Source organism: Ailuropoda melanoleuca, chromosome 16 (genome assembly GCF_002007445.2).
Source record: "Ailuropoda melanoleuca isolate Jingjing chromosome 16, ASM200744v2, whole genome shotgun sequence".
In the NCBI taxonomy this organism is placed as follows: domain Eukaryota; kingdom Metazoa; phylum Chordata; class Mammalia; order Carnivora; family Ursidae; genus Ailuropoda; species Ailuropoda melanoleuca.
In genome coordinates, this window is record NC_048233.1 from 63,528,584 (window position 1) to 63,547,269 (window position 18,686).

The window sequence follows — 18,686 nt, forward strand, 5'->3', positions numbered from 1 at the left end:
GGAGAGAGAAGCTCCAGCAGACTTTCGCTCAGTGAGGAGCCTGTTGTGGGGCTCAGTTTCACGACCCTGAGATCATGACCTGAGCCAAAATTGAGTCAGATGCCTAACCGACTGAGCCACCCAGGTGCCCCCAAAATGTATATATTTTGATAAAAGAAACTTTGCAGTGTTAACATCACTATTTATTTTTAGATTTACTTATCATATTAAATGTAGGCAGTTTGGGTTTAATTTTAATGTTACAAACATTTTAGCTTGTCTGTTGCTATTACATTGAGATTTCAGGATAAATTAATCACTGGAGATTATGTACATTTTTATTTTCTTAATTTTCGGATGACCTTATCTAACACATATAAACTCATTTATATAGTAATTATAGGTAGGAATTGCTAATACTTTTGTAATTTTGTTTTTGCTTTAAGAAAGCTAGCTGTATTGAGGCACCTGGGTGGGTCAGTCAGTTAAGCAACCAGTTCTTCGTTTCAGCTCAGGCGGTGATCTCAGTGTCATGAGATGGAGTCCTGCATTGTATTCCATGCTTAGGGTGGAATCTGGTTGGGACTCTCTCTCCCTCTCCGCCTCCCTGCTGCGCACACTCGCTCTCTCTCTCTCTCTCTCTCTCAGAAAATAAACAAATCTTAAAAAAAAAAAAAAAAAAAAGATTCACCCACATGCACACACTCTCTCTCTCAAAAATAAAAATAAAAGAAAGCTAGCTGTTTTTGAAATGTAATTTTTGAAGTTTACATGCAGAACTAATTTGTCAGGCTTTTCAATCTTAGAGAGTTTAATGGGTTGAAGGTTATGTAAGTCTCTACGGTGAAGACGTGTGTGTGTGTGTGTGTGTGTGTGTGTGTGTGTGTGTGTGTGTGTGTGCTGTAATTGCATAAAGTTTTTTATGTTTTCTCTTCCTAGGTATGCATTCCTCAGCAGCAACTGAGCTGTTTGTTACTGGACCTTTGCCAACCACTGGAACACTTCCACCCTCTGCCCTCTCTGCTTATCAGCATCCCACCACCTTCAGCAATAGAAACTTTGCTACCACCTCACCTCTGGTGCTTCAGGATTCATCTTTTAACACTACATCCAATGGAATTTTAAATCCTCATGACCCTTTGCTACAAATCAAGACTTCCCAGGGAACTGTTCCAACTGCTTTGGCATTTGAGCGCCTGGGCACTTCTGCGTTAAGTAACAGCATACCACCTCAGTCTTCAACATATCGCTCAGCTCAAGAGTCTGCACCCCATCTTTTACAACCTCAATTTAGTTTGTTGCCTTCAGCACTTGGGGGAGCCCAGCAAACTCCTCAAGCCTACAGTTCAACTCTCTTTACTAGTTCTACTTCTTCCATTGAAAGAGCTCTTCTTCGAGAATGTAGTGTTATTAAACACCATCAGCGGCCTTCAGGTACCCAGTCTGTTCAGGCACAACTGACTGGTTCACAGCATTCCTTACATAGCTATCTATCAAATGCAAGTGTAGTTACTTTTCAGGAACCAAGCAGGCAGTCATCTTTATCCTGTAGCCCCGTCGGAGAGTCTACTCAGGTGAGCAGTGGAGGGTTACAACAGAAGACCTCCCAGGTGTCAGTGGGACTCGCTCAGTCTTACTCATCTGCAGTTCCGTCATCAGGGTTTCCTCCTTCTACTACAAAAGTAAAAAGCTGTTCTACAAAACAACCACTAACATCAACTAAGACCCCCAAACCTCAAAGTATAATTCCTCCTGTGCAAACATTAAGCTATTCCAAACCTTTACATAATCAGAGTTCTGTCATATCGGGCCAAGCACAAATTTATTCTACGGCACAGCTACCCAGCCTTTTATCAGTTAGTCAGTCCCAGAATTATGGTTTAGTGCAGCCACATAATGTGCCATCTATTGTTCATTCACAGGTTTATAGGTCCAACAAAGTGGAGAAGTTGCCATCCTTATATAAAACATTGACTTTTTCTGGATCATCTCAGACTATAACTTCTGAAAATCAGACACTTAATTATTCTTCTAATCAACAGGAAGTATTATCTTCAGTTACAAATGAGAGCTATCCTGCTCAAACGAGAGATCTGTCTTCAGTTAGTCAGTCTCAGAGTTATTCATCTAGTCATTCTCAGGGTTTATCACCAGTTAGCCAGACACAGGTTAGTTATTCATCTCAGTCACAAGTGTTGTCAGTTGTTAGTCCTTCAGAAAACTATGCTTCGGGGCAGTCCCTAACGTTAACAGCCCCTTCTCTTTCTTATTCTTCCGCCTCTCGGGCTCAGAATTTATCAGATTCTAGCCCAACCCAGAATTATATTTCTATGCATTCTTCCCAAAATGCTCAGACTCAAGGGTCGTCATCGCCCCAGTCCCAAAAGTTTTTGCCTGCTGTCCAGTCATCATCTTTTGCATCCCCTACTCACTGTCAGACTTTACAGAACAACATACCTTCCCCTGATCCAAAGTCTTATGCCGAAAGAAAACTTGACTCAAATGTGTATACATCTTCAAAACAAGAAGAGGATTTTCCAATGCAGGAGTTACAGGTGTTACAGCCACAAGTATCTCTTGAGTCATCCACCCAAAGGCTATCTGATGGAGAAGTTAATGTTCAAGAATCAGCTTATAAGGTGTCAAAGGCAGAGGACAGATATTCTCAGAGCGTGATCAGAAGTAATTCTCGTCTTGAGGATCAAGTTGTTGGGATTGCCCTACAAGGGTCAAAAAAAGAAGAAAGCATGGTTGGTTCAGTGACACAACTTACCCAACAAATTGGCCAAGTCAGCGCACCAACCCTTGATATTAAGAAGGCAACTAATTTAATGCAAACTCCACAAATAAGATTGAATGCTAAAGACCTCAACCAGCAGCATGCTCTTACACACAAGGTACATGAAACCAAGGTCCAGGAGCAACATGATCAAATAATTAATGCTTCATCTCAGATTCAAATTCCAAATCATTCTTTAGGGCATGGCCATCAGGCATCTCTTCCTAATACACAGGTTCTTTTAGATTCTACCTGTGATCTGCAAATTCTTCAGCAATCAATACTGCAGGCAGGTTTAGGACAAGTAAAGGCATCTTTACAAGTACAGCGTGTTCAAAGTCCTCAACAAATAGTCCATCCTTTCCTTCAAATGGATGGCCATATTATTCAGAGCAATGGGGATCATTCTCAGCAGCAACTCCATCCTCAAACTTCTGAAATCATGAAAATGGACCTCTCTGAGTCTTCAAAACCATTACAACAACATCTAACAACAAAGGGCCATTTCAGTGAAACAAATCAACATGATTCAAAGAATCATTTTGTTTCTCTTGGATCAATATGTTTCCCAGAGGCAATGCTTCTCAGTGATGAGAGAAATATTTTATCAAATGTAGATGATATCTTAGCAGCTACAGCAGCAGCTTGTGGGGTTACTCCTTCTGATTTTTCCAAGTCAACTTCAAATGAAACCATTCCAGCAGTTGAAGATGGTGATTCTAAATCTCATTTTCAGCAGTCATTAGATGTTGGGCACGTGACTTCAGATTTTAACCCCATAACAGCTGCGGTAGGAAAGCCACAGAATATAAGTGATATTTCCTTAAATGGAAATCAAGTCGCTGTAAACCTTTCACCAGTACCTACCCTCCAGTCAAAAATGACTCTCAATCAACAGCATATTGAAACTGGTCAAAATAAAGCATCTAAAGTAATTTCACCAGTGGTTGGACCAAGTCATGAAGCCCAGGAGCAAAGTTCTGGCTCATTCAAGAAACAGCCTGCTACCAATCATGAATCTGAAGAGGATAGCGAAGTTCCTATTGATAATACTTTAAATAATAACAGAAGCCAGGAGTTTGTTTCTAGTAGAAGTGTAAGTGGAGAGAGTGCCGCATCGGAGAGTGAGCTCACCTTAGGGGGTGATGACAGCGGTGTGTCGGTGAACCCAACTAGAAGTGCTCTTGCACTGTTGGCCATGGCCCAACCTGGGGAGGCCGTTGGTGTCAAGATTGAAGAAGAAAACCACGATTTAATGCATTTTCACCTGCAGAAGAAAAAACCCGGAAAGGGGCAAATGAAAGAGGAAGACAACAGTAATCAGAAACAGCCGAAAAGAAGTGCCCAGGGCAAACGCCAGAATCCGAGGGGAACAGATGTGTATTTGCCATATACCCCTCCTTCCTCAGAAAGCTGCCATGATGGTTATCAGCATCAAGAAAAAATGAGACAGAAGATCAAAGAGGTAGAGGAAAAACAGCCAGAAGTCAAAACAGGATTTATTGCCTCTTTCTTAGATTTTCTGAAATCCGGGCCCAAGCAGCAGTTTTCCACTCTTGCCGTCCGAATGCCCAACAGGACTAGACGACCAGGGACCCAGACTGTTCGTACATTGTGTCCCCCGCCACTTCCAAAGACTTCTACGACACCCACACCTTTAGTGTCTGAAACTGGGGGTAACAGCCCGTCAGAAAAAGTTGAGAATGAACTTAAAAACTTAGACCATTTATCTTCATTCTCTTCTGATGAAGAAGATCCTGGAGCGTGCAGTCGTGATATTTACAAAAGCGCCTCCACTACGTTAACTACATTGGATGCTACTTCTGATAAAAAGAAGAAAATAGGTAAAGTTTTTCATTTTAGGTTCATAATTAGAGCTTTCCACTCTAATTTTTACGCTAATAGACTAGGTTTGAAGCTTTCTTAGCTTGAAGCGGGTCTGTAAATAAATTTTCAGGACAAAATGTTTAGGTGGGTATTTTAGGTACTTATTTTTTTTTTTAATGCTCCTTCCCTGTAGGAAAGTTTTGGGGTTTAGGTTGAAAACTTCTGGTTTTTTGACTTTCTACCACATGACACATAATTTACATAGTATGTATCCAGACTTCTCTAATCTGAGACATCTCGAAGAGGCTCTTTATGGATATGAGGCATTTTATTGGGGACCCTGTTGTAGTATAAGCTGGCATATTTTCTTGGTATGTCAGTTCTACCTGATGATTAATATTTTACTATTAAACATGGTTATAGTATGTGTAGCATGAACATGAATATAATTAAGATAAAATTTAAAAATTTTGTGTAGGCTCCAGACTATATCTCCAAACCTTTGGGTGTGTGTTTCACTTTACTCTGTAGTTAAGGGAACATTTGGAGGAACTGTTTCAAGAAGCACGGCCTCATGTCAACTATTTTAAGAAACATGCTAAGGAAAGACATTTATTGCAATAAAATAGCCACCACCTCTGTGCTAGGAACTAGTAGCAGTGTTGTGAGATATACACTGTTATCTCTAGTATACAGATGGTGTAGCCGAAAGTACATGCATTGTGCAGGTCCATACAACTAGTAAGTGACAGAGCTGGAGTCTGCACTCAGGTTTGTCTGGTTGTAGAGCCTATATTCCTGCCTAGCTCTTTTGTGTAAGTCAAGTGGTGCTTTGAAAGTTAAACCTTGCTTTGTGATGTACTTCCTTGCTTCTCTCTGGACTCAAGACTACCTGTGACTACTGAAGTGATCTGAAACAACCAGTATCCCAAATAATCTATTAGCAGAAACATCTGCTAATACATTTCTAAAGAATTCTCGTTTTGTTATACAGTGAAATTAATGTAATGGAAAGTCAGTGTTAGAGTCAAAGACATTATGGATGTGGCTAATCCTAGTTAGTAAGGTTTTATACTCCTATTTCCCCAGTTCAGGGTGCTTTGTAATTACCATTCTATTCCCTCTTCCAATTGTAGAACAAAGCTTTTGTAATTTCTGTTCTAAAGATGAATCTAAGACTAGTTTCTTCCAGACAGGTGTTATTGTTTCATTTGGGGTTAAAATCATCACCGTCAACCCAGTTCTTAATACTAGGTCTTTGATCTAGTATTAAGTATTAATCTTGCTACCATCCCCACTGCTGCCTGCTGTGGAAGAACTCCTCTCTTGCTTCTCATTAGAATCCTTCACACCAGTAAAGTACTTCTCAGTGCTTCTGGGGAAAAACATTAGAGTAATATGTAAAAATTCTCCCTCTCCTTATTTTACTTTCTGGTTCCACTCTTTCCACTTTTCCTCTTCTATAACAACTGAATTTCTCATTGTTCCTGGGACCTGTAAGCCCCTTTCACAATTGTCTTTGGACAGGTTTTTCTCTAGCTAGAATGCCCTCTAGATTTTTTTCAGCCTAACAGGCACTTTGTTATCTATGAAGACCATCTTCAAAGTCACTCTGTGGAAGTTACTTCAGGCAGAATTAGCACTAGTATCCTCTAAATTCCCAGAGCTCTCAAATATCTCTGAAACGCAAATTTAAATTTAAATTGCAATGAGGTCTAATTTATCTGTTTTTCCTTTTTTGCTCTGTGCTTGTGTCCTGAGAAATCTTTGCCTAACCCATGATCACAAAAATGTTCTGTTTTCTTCTAGAAGTTTCTAACTTTTGCATTTTTATTTAGGTCTATGATCTCCACCACCCCCCTTTTTTAAAGTAAGCTCTGCACCTAACATGGGGCTCGAACTCATAACCCCAAGATGAAGAGTCACATGCTCTACTGACTAAGCCAGCCAGGCACCCCCAAGCCTGATCCCTTTTGATTTTGTTTTTGTGTAAGGTGAGGTAAGAGGTTGAAGTTAATTTTTTGGCATACAGAGAAGTCCAGTTTTTCCAGCACCATTCGTTGAAAAGAGTCCTTTCTCCTTTTATTGCCTTTGCATCTTTGTCCAAAATCAGTTGACCATATTTATATGAATCTGTTTCCGGACTCTGAATTCTGTTACATTGATCTATGTGTTTATGCTTTCAAAAATACCATACTGTTTTAATTGCTGAGCGTTACAATAAGTCTTGCAAAAGGGTAGTTGTGAGTCCTCCAAATTTGTTCTTTTTCAAAATTGTTTTGCCTGTTCTAATTCCTTTCCTTTTCCATATAAAATTTCAAGTCAGCTGTCAATATTTACCAAAAAAGAAAAAAAATCCCACTGGAATTAAGACTTTGATTTCCTTGAATCTATAGCAATTTGAAGAAAACTGAATTATTAACAGTGTACTGAGTTTTAATAATTCATGAACATCTTTGATTTCTTTCACTAGTCTTTTACAGTTTGAGGCAAATAGATCCTGCATATGCTTTATAGTTAGGGATAGAGATCCTACATATTTTTGGTGCTATTTATCATAAATGATGCTTTTAAAAGTTTTCAAACTTCATTTATTTATTGGTAGATTATTAAAATACAGTAGTTTTTTTATATGTTGATCTTAAATCCTACAAATCTGTACAATTCTTTTATTCTAGGGGGCTTTTCTTAGGTTTCTTAGGATTTTTTAATATAGGAAATAATGTCATCTGCAAATAAGAGTAGTTTTATTTTTTCTTTTCCAATCTTATATCTTTTTCATTCCTGTCTTAACACACAGGAATAACATTCCTAAACAGTGTTTAATGAAAGTGTTGAGTGTCGACATCCTGAACATGTTCTTGATCTTTGGAGGAAAGAAATCAACCTTTTGCCATTGAGTATGATGTTAACTGTAGGTTTTTGTAGATTTCTTATCACATTAAAGAAATTCTTTACATTTCCTAGTTTGCTAACAGTTTTTATAATGAACAGACGTTGAATTTTGCCACATGCTTTTTCTTCATCTGTTGAAATGATTGTGTAGTTTCCTTATTTAGTCTTTCAATATGGTGAATTACATTGACTGATATTTCAGATATATTCATGGCCTTGCATTCCCAGGATAAATCCCAACAACTGTGATATATTATCTTTTTTTAAAAGTTGATGAATTCAATTTTCTAATTTTTTCCTTCCATCTTTGCAGTGGATATTGGTCTGTAGTTTTCCTTTTGTAATGTCTTGCTGTCCTCTTCTTTTTTCTTTTCTGCAAGAGATTGGGTAGTACTGTTTCTTCCACAAATGTTTGATTGAATTTGTTAGTGAAACCATCTGGACCTGGAATTTTCTTTGTCAGAAAGTTTTTTGCTAATGAATTCAGTTTCTTTGATATGGAACTATTCACCTTGTTTATTTCTTGACTGTTTTGGTAGTTTGTATCTTTGAAGGAATTGGTCTATTTTATCTGAGTTGTCAAATTTATGGGTATAGAGTTGTTGGTAGCATTTCCTCATGTTGGTAATTTGTGTCTTCTCTCTTTGTTGTGATCATTCTGGATAGAAGTTTATTGATTTTATTGATTATTTTTCTCCTTTGTTGGCAATTTCATTAATTTTTGCTGTTCTCATTATTTCCTTTTTCTGGCTTGATTTAGGTTTATTATGCTCTATTTTTCTAGTTTCTTGTGGTAGAAGCCTAACTTGTTAATTTGAGACCCCTCTTTTCTGCTATAAGCATTTAATGTTACAAGCCTCTCTAAACCCTGCTTTAGCTGTATCCCACAAATTTTATTTTTATTATTTTTATTTTCTTTCAGTATTCTTCGATGCTTCCTCTTTGATCCATGAGTTATTTAATTTTCAGATATTTGGGTATTTTCCAGATAACCTTTCCTTTACTGATTTCTACTTTGTGTAATTTCAGTTCTCTTAAATTTGTTAAAGTTAGCTTTATGGCCCAGAATATGCTTGATCTTGATTAATGTTCCATGTGTACTTTAAAAGAATATTCTGCTGGGTTAATTACATTTAATGTAATTATTGATATAGCTAGGTCTTCCATTTTATTGTTTTCTGGTTTTCCCCTTTTTTTTGTTTCCTCTTTCCTGTCTTTCTAAAACACATTATTTGAACTTTTAGTATTTTGTTTTTAAATTTATCTCTGCTTTTCCTGGCTGTATCTTTTTGTATTATGCTTCTAGTAGTTGACCTAGTGATTACCATCCACTTAAAATTAATATTTTTATGATTTTAAGTAAAATGTCAAAGTCTAACAATCATACAGGTCCCTTTACCCTTGCCTTTATGTTACACATATTTGTCCTATGTATTACATCTATCTACATATATTGAAAACCCTAATAAAGGAGTAAGTTTTGCTTTCAACAGTCAAATATACTTTATTTTTTTTTAAAGATTTTATTTATTTATTTGACAGAGATAGAGACAGCCAGTGAGAGAGGGAACACACAAGCAGGGGGAGTGGGAGAGGAAGAAGCAGGCTCATAGCAGAGGAGCCTGATGTGGGGCTCGATCCCAGAACACCGGCATCACGCCCTGAGCCGAAGGCAGACACTTAACCGCTATGCCACCCAGGCGCCCCTCAACAGTCAAATATACTTTAAATAACTTAAGAGGAGGGAAAAAACCTATTCTGTTTACCTAGGTATCTATAATTTCTGTTGCAGTTCCTTTATTCCTGATAGTCCAAGTTTCCCTCTGGTATCATTTCCCATCAGCCTGAAAAAGACTTTTCCAAGACTTTTTCTTTGGTTTTCAGTGGTGTAATTGTTTATCTGGGTAGGGTTTATCCTGTCTGGAGTTCACTGAGCTTCTTAAATCTGTAAAATGTTTGTCTTTTACCAAATTTGAGAAGTTTGGGGACATTATTTTTTCTGTACCAATCTTTCTCTCCTTACAGGACTCCAGTGACACAAATGTAAAACTTTTTTATTCCAGAGATTCTGTTCATTTTTTCAATTTTCTTTTCCCCTCTGTTCTTCATATTGTATAATTTTTATTGGCCTATCTAGGGGCGCCTGGTGGCACAGCGGTTGGGCGTCTGCCTTTGGCTCAGGGTGTGATCCCGGCGTTGTGGGATCGAGCCCCACATCAGGCTCCTCTGCTATGAGCCTGCTTCTCCCTCTCCCACTCCCCCTGCTTGTGTTCCCTCTCTCGCTGGCTGTCTCTATCTCTGTCAAATAAATAAATTTTTTAAAAAATCTTTAAAAAAAATTAAAAAAATTTTTATTGGCCTATCTTAAAGTTCATTGATTTTTCAGCCTTCTCAATTCTGTTATTGATCCCATCCAGTGAATTTTTCAGATATTTTTTCAATTATAAAATTTGTCTTTGGTTTTTTTTTCTAGTTTCTCTTTCTCTACTGAGAATTTACAAACTTCCATTCATTTTGAAAGTATGCCTACCTTACTTCATGGAGCATGGTTGTAACAGCTGCTTACAAGACTTTGATAATTCCAACATTGGAGTCATGTTAAGAGTGGCATCTAGTTTCACTTTGAGAATTGGTCACATTTTTCTGTTTCTTTGTATATTGAGCAATTTTGGATTGTATCCTGTACATTTTGAGTACTATTAAAATCCTCTGGAGAATGTTGATTTGTGTGGCTTTAGCAGTCAGTCAGACTACAAATTCTGTCTCGTCTTTGAGTGGTGGTTCCATTGTTGGTTCAGTTTTCAAAGCCTTTGCTCTGCTGCTTTGTCCCTGTCTCAGTGGTTAGTCTGAACTTGGGTGAAGGGTCGACTTTGTTATAGTCTAGATCTCAAAGCCTTCGTTATGCTTCCCTGCATTAAGGATCTACTCTGCATTAAGTGCAGTTTAAGCATGAAACTGGGATTTGTATGTGTTCGTATACAAAATCAGTGGATACTGTTCTCCAGCTGTTTCCTCCCTGGGAATTTCCCCTACTACCCAGCTCCCTGGGTTCTATTTCCTTAGGCATTTGGCTAGAAAGCTGGAATTTTGCTTGGAGTTTTAGCTGCTGGTGCTTTGACACAATTATCTGCAACAGGGGCTTAAGGCAATACAGCAGAAGACAAAAAATAGACTGCCTCCCCCAGCTTTATTGAGATATAATTGACTATGTAACTGTATATATAATTACGTATGTCCTGTAACATTCCCTTCACTCTTCATGCCATAGTGGCCCTGTTTCCAGGTTTTTCCAAAAAGACATTCTGTCAGGGTTTAAGATGTCTGGTTCACCGCCACAGCATTGCAGCTTTGCAACTTGGTTTGCCCTTGGCGCAGGGCTGGGAGAGAGAAAAGAGAAAAAAGAAATGGCATTTGCCCCGCACATTCTTCATCTTGCATGGGGCTCTTCTCTTTTCTGTCTAGAAAAACAGATTTTCTTGGAGTTTTTGTTGTCTGTGTCATGTGCAATTCTGCGTTGGGATCACCCTCTGGTCAATGCTAGGTGATAAGAGAGGAAAGAAATAAGAAACCTCTCCATATAAAGATTGTTATTTAAATTTGCGCTTACCTCTCCAATCTACCTGCTTTATTCACTTTTCAGAGTCTTCAGGTAGTGGAATTTTACATTTTGTTCAGAGGTTTATTTGTAATATGTGGGTGCTAATAGGCACTAGAGGGCTTACTTCCTATTCCTTGGTACCAGAAGCTGTGAATTTGTAAAAATTCATTGTTTTATCAATTTACAGTCATGATTTCTGATGCTCAAATTGTCCTGTAAGGGGAAAGTAGGAGTCTCTTCAATGCTTTGGTATTTTTATTGTGATTACATTGAATTCCTAAATTAATTTTAAGGGGAAAAAAATCTGTCTTTACAGTATAGTCTTCTCATCCACTTATAGAATATATTGTTTTCCTACTTATTCAGATCTTATATTAAGTATTTTCGTATTCATTTTTCTCTACATAGATATTATAAGTTCTGCAGTTTTTTAATTATAGTTTTCCCCACATTGTCTTCTTACTGGCTACTGATGGTGGTATATGGCAATTGCTGATTTTTATATCTCTGTTTTGGTTTTGGCATTTTTGTTGAATTTTTATTTTAACAGTGTTTCCACTTGCATTTCTTGTATTTTTAGGTAGACAGTTATGTCTTGTAATTATAATGGGAATTTTATCTTTCTCTCTCTCTATCTCTCTTTGGTAATTTAACGTATTGTCTCAGCCTGTTTAATAGTAGCAGTGAGAGCAAGCATCCTGACCTCCTCCTTGATATTAAATAGAATATGTAATGTTTGGGGCACCTGGGTGGCACAGCGGTTAAGCGTCTGCCTTCGGCTCAGGGCGTGATCCCGGCGTTATGGGATCGAGCCCCACGTCAGGCTCTTCCGCTATGAGCCTGCTTCTTCCTCTCCCACTCCCCCTGCTTGTGTTCCCTCTCTCGCTGGCTGTCTCTCTGTCAAATAAATAAATAAAATCTTTAAAAAAAAAAAAAGAATATGTAATGTTTGACCGTCAAATATATTTGTTGTCAGTTTCTAGTACTGTATACTCTTTAAGAAAATTTCCTTCTGTTTTGAGGTTCTTACTTTTTTAAAAAAATTAACAATGGGTATTGAATTTTGTCAGATGCCTTTTTGAACCGCTAATAAATCTCCTTTTTTCTCCACATTAACCTGTTACTTGATTTCCTAATGCTGAACCTGTTTTGAGGTACTTAAAACATATTTTTAAATTAACAGTGGGTATTGAATTTTGTCAGATGCTTTTTTGAGCTTCTGATAAATCTGCTTCTCTTTTCCCACATTAATCTATTACTTGATTTTTTTTTAAAAAGATTTACCTATTTATTTTAGAGAGCCTGTGTGCAAGCAGGGGGAGGGGCAGCGGGAGAGGGAGAGAGACTCTCAAGCAGACCCGACGAGGGGTGCAATCTCACAACCCTGAGATCAGGACCTGAGCTGAAACCAAGAGACTGTCCTAAGCGACTGAACCACCCAGGCACCCCAATCTCTTATTTGATTTCTTAATGTTGAACCTTTTTGAGAAAACTTTGTCGTGAACTCTGCTTGGTCTTGATTAATGATTTTAATCCATTGCAAGATTCAAGTTGCTACTGTTTTATTTGGGATTTTTATACCTAGATTCATAAATGAGATTATTGCTTATAGTGATTTTTGTCTTAATCTTTTTGTTGTAGTTTTTCGTTTCTGTTTTTTGTTTGTTTTCTGTCTTAATCTTGTTTACTTTTATATTCAGGAATATGCTGGTCTTATACATTGAATTGGGAAAGTTTTTATATTTGTTTAAGCTATGAAAAAGTTTACCACATATAATAGGGATTTAGTAGAACTTTCTAAGAATATAAAGGTGTTTTTTCTGGTAAAATCATCTTTTTCATTTAAATTTTTTGAATCTGTTGTTATAAAGTTGTACATAGCATTCCACTTTTTAGTCTCCTCTTTTTCTGTAGTTATGTTCTCTTTCTTGCTCCAGATGTGTTTGAATCTTTTTCCTTACCATTCTATGAAAAGTTTGCCTATTTAATGGTTCTTTTCAAAGAACCAGTGTACTTTTCTTTTCTAACTCCTGTTTTTATTTTTTTACTCACTTTTTCTTAATTTCTTTAATCAGTTCCTTTCCCTATCTTCCCTGGGTTCAACTTAATGTTCTCTCTCTGGCTTCTTGAGTTTAATACTTAGTTTATTTTTATATATCCTTGCTTTTTAATGAATGACATTAAAGTGTTAAGTTTTCTTCATTGTACCTGGCTTTATCTATGCCTTTGGTTTCAATTTGTAATGCTCTCACCATCCTTTCTAAATGTTTTGTCGTTTCAGTTTTGATTTCCTTTTTAACCCAAGAGTTATTAAGAAAAAGTAGGGTTTTGCCTGTTTCCTGGTAGGTTTCTGTTTTTGGTGGTGGTGGTGGTGGTAGTGGTATTCCTTTATTACTAATTTATGCCCTTACTGTATTTTGGTCAAGGGAATGCTTAAATAATGCCTGCTTTTGGAAATTTATGAAAATTCTGTCAGTGGCTTGGTAAATGGTCAATTTTTATAAATATTCCATGAATACCAAGTGCTAGTAAATTTTATTTGGTAATGCTGTTCAAATCCTTTGTATCTTTTTGGTTTTTGTTTAATGTAATAAATGACATTAGGTTATATAAGAAAATGTGTATGTGTATGTTGGAGGTAAATGACAGGTCTAGACTATCCCAGCAAATATAAAAGGGGTTGATGGACAGATAAAAGAAGTATATCAAATGTTTGTAGTTGTTATAGCTGGGTTATGGTATCTGAGGTTTTGTATTCTCTACTTTTATGTATGTTTGAAATTATTAATAATAAACAGTTTTTAAAATCCTCCCTATCCTTATTTGTTTTTAGATTGCTTGATCTGTTGATTCCTGAAAAAGGTGTGTTAAAGTTTCCAACTATGTTTGATTGTTTTTCTGATACTGTTTACTTGATATGTTTTGAACCCATGTGATTAGGTACATAAAATTTTACTAAGTTAAATTTACTTTTCACAAAATCTCTTTTTCTAATTTAATTTCCCATTTCTGTTTTTAATATTATCATACTAATTTTATTGTTACTGTTTTGGTATATTTTTCCATATCTCTGTTTTCTTTCCTTCAGAACATTTTTTTCTTGTGAAATGTAACTCACATATGGAAATATAAAACATGTAAGGAAAACACACACAAAATTCCTATAAATGTGAAAATGCAGACATTACTTAAGTCATATTCCTTGACCACAGTGCAATCATTTTATAAAATAATAGTTGAAAGATAGAAAGGGACAAAGAAATAAAAATAAGTTTTTATTTTTAAAACTTCTAAATAACTTATCCTAAATAACTGAAGGATTTAGAAGGAAACCAAAACTGAAAATGATAAACCGCTTAGAATCTAGGACAGTGGAACATTTACAATTCAAAACCAATGGGATGTGCCAAAAGTGTAGAACAAAGAAGAAAATTTATAGTGTTAAATGCTACTCATTAGAGAGCAAGAAAGTACAAAAATAAATTGAATATTAAATTAAACCCAACTTAATCTCTAGAACTAACTGCTATCTGAGTTGGAGAGAGTAATCACTTCCCTGTTTTCCTTTTATAATTTTTTCCACCTGTATATACATCCCTAAGCACTATCTATACTTTTTTTTTTGAAGTATAGTTGACATACAATGTTATATTAGTTTCCAGGGTACAACTTACTGATTCATCAACTCCGTGTACTTCTCAATCTGTCGCCATATGACTTTGTTACAATATTATTGACTGTATTTCCTCTGCAGTACTATTCATTTTCTGTTACTTATTTTATAACTGGAATTTATACCTCTTAATAACCCCTTTATCGATACTATATCATACTATACTATGCTATACTGTACCTGAACACTATACTTTGCTTGGCTTGTTTTAAAGCTTCATAAAAAGGGTATTATACAGTATTGATACATTTTTCCTCTACTAATTTGAAAGTTATACATTCTTTTTGAAAATATATTTGCTTAACTTTTTATTATGGACATTTTCAAATATGAACAGAAAGATTGGTATAATTAAACCAATTTATGTATCACTCAGTTTTAATAATCATTGATACGTGCTCAGTCTTGTTTCATTCCTATCTGTCTACTATCCCAACCCCTCATTATTTTGATGAAATATTTCTGTTCTTTCCCTGGTTATAATAGGAATTACAGTGTTTTCAGATTCTCAAAATCTGTTAATAATCTTAGTCTCCTCCTGGATAATAAGAGTTTCGAACATTAGAACTCTTTCAACAACGTGTATAGTTTTCAGAATGTAAGCTTTGCACTTCTTTTCTAAATATTTCTTCTTTTTGATGCTATTATTAATGGGATTGTGTTCCTAAATTAATTTCTGGATAGTTCATTGCAAGTATATAGAAATGCAGTTGGGGGCATCTGGCTGGCTCATTTGGTAGAACATGCGACTCTTGATCTTGGGGTTGTGAGTTCAAGCCAGGCTGGGTGTAGAGCTTACTTAAAAAAAAAATACAATTGATTTTTATATATTGATCTTATACCCTGAAAACTTGCTGAATTTACTTATTAATTCTAATATTTTTTTTAGGAGATTCCTTGGGCTTTTCTGTGTACAAGATCATGTCATCTGCAAATAAAGATTGTTTTATTTCTTCAGACATCTTTCTTTGGGGAAAGCATCTAGTTTTTACCATTAAGTATGTCAGGTTTTTTGTAGATGCCCTTTTTCAGGTTGAAGAAGTTCCCTTCTGTTTTTAGCTTGTTGAGTATTTTTATCATAAAGGTTTAAGTTCATGATGTTGAATTTTGCCAAATGCTTTTTCTGCATCTAATGAAACGATCCTGTGGTTTTTGTCCTTTGATCATGATAGGATGATTGATTGCTGTTTAAGTATGCGTTCGTAGGATAAAACCCACTTGATCACGATGTATAGTTCTTTTTATACGTTGGTTGATTTGCACATATTTTTGAAGATTTTTGTGTTTATATTCATGAGGGATAATGGTCCTATGGTTTTTCATGATGTTTTTGTCTGGTTTAGGTATTGGAATAATATTAGTCCTATAAAATGAGTGCTTCCTCCTGTTTTTTAAGTTTATGAGGGATTGGTGATCATTCTTATTTAACTGTTGGTAGAATCTACTCTTGAACTCATTTGGGCCTGTGCTTGTCTTTGTGGGATACTTTTTAATTTCTTTTATTCTCTGTGCTTGTTGGTCTAGTCAGATATTCTGTTTCTTCTTGAGTCCTTTTCAGTGGTTTTCATCTTTCTAGGAATTTGTCCATTTCATCCAAGTTGTTAGCATACAGTTTTTCATATTTTATAATCCTTTTTATTTCTGTAGCTCTTCAGGCTTTTTCAAAGTATTTTGGGGACGTTGTTTTCCTCTCCTGCATCAGATTGGTGTTTCTTCCAGGAATTCTTCACAGCCTTGGTCAGTTGACCCTCTCTTATCTTGCATCACTTTTGTGACTCTACTTAAAACATCTTTGTTGCTACTTAATGGACTTGGGGTAAGTGTAGGTTGATGGGGGCTCAGTCTGATCGTCATCCAGGTGTAATTCCATCACTTTGATTCTTCTAAATTAACAACCATTCTTTAATTTCTTATTGTAGTGTTCATTGTTTCAAACAATTTGTTGGTAAAAATAATCAAGTCTTTCTTTTTAAACTGTTCAGATTTTACTCAGAACAAATAAATGTTTATTTGTATTACTGATTTGCATTTGCTTGATCTAGTTTCAGAAGCCCTACGGGTGGCACCTGCTAGCCCAACTGCCAGTACTACTGCTACTCCTTCCTCCACCGCTGTGGGCGCAGTTAAGCAAGAACCTCCCTACTCTACTTCATCTGCAGTACATATCCTGGAAAATATAAACTCTACAGAACCCCCAAAACCCTGCGAACTTGATGGTCTTCCTTCAGACCAGTTTGCAAAAGGACAGGACACTGTTGCCATAGAAGGTTTTACAGATGAGGAAAACACAGAAAGTGGAGGAGAAGGCCAATACAGAGAGCGTGATGAATTTGTGGTAAAGATAGAAGACATAGAGACTTTTAAGGTGATTTGAATGTTCACAGGTTTTAAAGGTCATAGTTGAATGGGCGTGCCCTATAATAATATGCCTTTATAATGACTTTAATAGTATGATCTAGCTTGAATTGCAAAAAGTTACATTTTGATAGTTATTCTAAGTTATAATTGTTAAATAATAAAATCAAACTAGCAGGTGTCAGATGTTTTGAAAAACAGTTTAAAATAATTTTGACTTATATCTGAGTTTTATGACCATTTCTCACTAGTCCCTGTGCTGTGTTTAGATACTAGTAATTAGAGCTGTTTTGAAATGTTAATTTTTTTTAAGGCTCCCAACTCATTGTATCGTTAGGAGTTTGGAGAAAATGATTTTTTAATTTAACAGTTTAAAGAAAATAACAGGAATATGATGTAAACACAGAATTGACTTGTTTTCATGATTGCAAATTGTAGAACCGTAGTAGAATGTCACATTTCATACTGGAAAATTTTAGCTGTTTTTAAAAAATAGGTTTAAGAAAATCTGTTTTGGAGGGTTTTGTTTGCTTGCTTTTGATATTTAAATTGGGGCAGAGAGGAATGGCATTAAAAAGTATAATGAGGAACATAACCTTCAAATTATCTATATGCCTTCCATTCACAATTAACTGCTAGTATTTTAGCATATATGTTTCTGGTCTTTTTGAATACATACATGCTTTTATAAAATTGAGTCAATAATGGGCGACAATATTATTAGAGGAAAACTTTCCAATAGTTACACAAAAGGGTAATGGGCTACTATGCATGTTGATGTCCTCCCTGATTCTGGAAGAATTTTAGCAGAGACTGAATAGCCAGTTTATAAGAATTGTTGCAAAAGTTCAGGTAGGTAAAAAACAGAAGTTTAGCTAGATACGTCTTTAATTTTCCTTTCAGCTCTAAGATTTCTATAAATCTAGAATCTGTTGTCAATTTTTATAAATGTGATTAATTCTGCATATTACAGGAGGCTTTAAAAACAGGAAAAGAACCCCCAGCTATTTGGAAAGTACAAAAAGCTTTATTACAGAAATTTGTTCCTGAAATTCGAGATGGACAAAGAGAATTCGCTGCTACCAATAGTGTAAGTAAAATGCTTCTTTACATTAGTCTTCCTGATTTTTTTGACAAAATAGTGATCCTGAGGAAAATACAGAATGATTTAAATTTAGATGTAATTTATATTGAACATTTATGATATAAAATAGCATAAAATTTGATGCATGATACTCTGATAGTCTGATTTTAAAATAAAATCAGTATGTAAATACCAGTTTTTTATTTTTTTAAATTTTTTATTATGTTATGTTAGTCACCGTACAGTACATCATTAGTTTTTGAGGTTGTGTTCCATGATTCATTGTTTGCGCATAACACCCAGTGCTCCATGCAATACATGCCCTCCTTAATACCCATCACCGGCCTGGCGCAATCTCCCACCCCCTTCACCTCTGAATGCCAGCTTTTTAAAATTAAATCACTTTATACTAATACATAAGCTTTTTCTTTTTTTAATTGTGATTAGTCTATGAAGAGTTCATATGGACTCAGGCTATTATATTGATTATTCTGCC

General features: G+C 35.8%; 1 protein-coding gene across 5 annotated transcripts in view; it reads left to right on the forward strand.

The window, feature by feature from the left end:
• QSER1 (glutamine and serine rich 1) overlaps window positions 1–18,686 on the forward strand; it is a 75,595-nt gene that overhangs the window by 35,229 nt on the left and 21,680 nt on the right. For all 5 annotated transcript variants that reach the window (XM_034644979.1, XM_034644976.1, XM_034644978.1 and 2 more), the window contains 3 exons: window positions 919–4,602; window positions 16,794–17,116; window positions 18,080–18,196. In XM_034644979.1, coding sequence (XP_034500870.1) covers window positions 919–4,602; window positions 16,794–17,116; window positions 18,080–18,196 — 4,124 coding nt within the window. The remainder of the gene's footprint in view (window positions 1–918; window positions 4,603–16,793; window positions 17,117–18,079; window positions 18,197–18,686) is intronic.